The sequence below is a fragment of the Etheostoma cragini genome, chromosome 21, assembly GCF_013103735.1.
Source record: "Etheostoma cragini isolate CJK2018 chromosome 21, CSU_Ecrag_1.0, whole genome shotgun sequence".
NCBI classification, from domain to species: Eukaryota; Metazoa; Chordata; class Actinopteri; order Perciformes; family Percidae; genus Etheostoma; species Etheostoma cragini.
Window position 1 is genome coordinate 754,580 of NC_048427.1, and position 1,443 is coordinate 756,022.

Sequence of the window (1,443 nt, forward strand, 5' to 3'; positions counted from 1 at the left end):
CAGCTTCGATGTCGCACGGACCGCTACAGGAAATCCTCCCTACCACAGGCAATAAAACTCTTTAACACGTCATCACTGGGTGCTGATGAGACTCTGAGACTCATTACTGCACTAAGTGCAACCTGCACAATTGGTTTATTTACATTTTAGCATACTACTTTAAACAGTTGCTCATTTTGTTTCCCATCTTTTACATCCAAATATTTGTTCTTATATTTTTATTCCTATTATTATTTCAAGTATATTGTATGTATGTATATTGTATCCTTGTATTTCATTTATATTCTGTGCTGTGTGACTGATGCATGTTTGCTGCTGTAAGACCATAATGTCCCATTTTTTTGGGTTCAATAAATAACGATCTATCTATCTATCTATCTATCTATCTATCTATCTATCTATCTTGGTATCGCCTAAGCTCGCTTGGAACCTCGACTGAGGTAGTACTACAAAAAGTACATGTTAGCAGGTACCAGGGACTTTTTTTGTAATGGAAAACCCAAAAAGGCAAGTAAAGTGGTGTAGTAGTGGAAAAACGTCATTAGTGCACCTTAGATGTAACGGCTAGCTAGTCAAAACACTCAGCTTCACATCTAAGTAGTACTTGCACAATTGCCAATCAAAACCAATCTTAACATTGAATTCAATTTAAGGGTTTAAGTTCATCTGACAAGACATACCCCTGGATTCCCTTCTTCGGAGGCTTGCTCTTGAACTGACGGGTCTGCCTCTGCTTGAACTTGGGTGGTCCCTTGCGTGGGGTGGCGGGGCCGCCGGTGACACGGGTGGCCGACTTGATCTCAGCTTTGGGCGGCTCCAGATTCATTCTGAGCAGTTATGGGACACCTATGTGCAGGCTACGGGCTTTAGAGACCCCTCTCCGAAGTGTAGTCGTCGTGACAATAGCTTTGTATGTTTGGAAAAAAGGATAAAGAAAGAGTTAAAGGTCCCATGGCATGAAATTGTCACTCCCTCAGCCTGCCTATGGCCCCCATAGGCTAGAAATGGTGATAGGTGCAAACCGAGCCCCGGGTGTCCTGCTCTGTCTTTGAGAAAATGAAAGCTCAGATGGGCCGATTTGGAACCTTGCCCCTTATGATGTCATAAGGTGAAAGGTTACCTTCACGTTCTCTGCTTTGCCCTCCCAGAGAATTTGTCCCCCCCATGAGAGAGAAGACATCATGGCTCTCAAAAAGGCATCGTGGCAGATGGTCAAGGCCACACCCCCAGCCTCCACCTTGCCCCCCCTTGGGGTATGTGGGTCCTCCGCTAGAAAAATGTTTTTGATTTGAATCCCATTTCCTGCATTTCTACATACATTTATAATTAATTAAGTTGACCATAATGAAATGATGCCAGAAAGAGAAGTACACTCTTAGAAATATCTGTGTACTTACAATTTTAATGCAAATTGTCCGTAGACAAAACCAGAATTTTTAAAGT

The 1,443-nt window shown here is 42.7% G+C and overlaps 1 protein-coding gene across 2 annotated transcripts in view; it reads right to left on the minus strand.

Moving 5' to 3' along the window:
• Positions 1 to 1,443, minus strand: part of pde6gb (phosphodiesterase 6G, cGMP-specific, rod, gamma, paralog b) — a 4,554-nt gene that overhangs the window by 632 nt on the left and 2,479 nt on the right. Inside the window, exon 2 of one of the 2 annotated variants that reach the window (XM_034860013.1) lies at positions 681 to 906. In XM_034860013.1, the coding sequence (XP_034715904.1) occupies positions 681 to 826 (146 nt within the window). In that variant the 5' untranslated portion in view covers positions 827 to 906. Of the gene's footprint in view, positions 1 to 680; positions 916 to 1,443 lie in introns of both variants that reach the window. The other variant, XM_034860014.1, reaches the window with a different exon arrangement.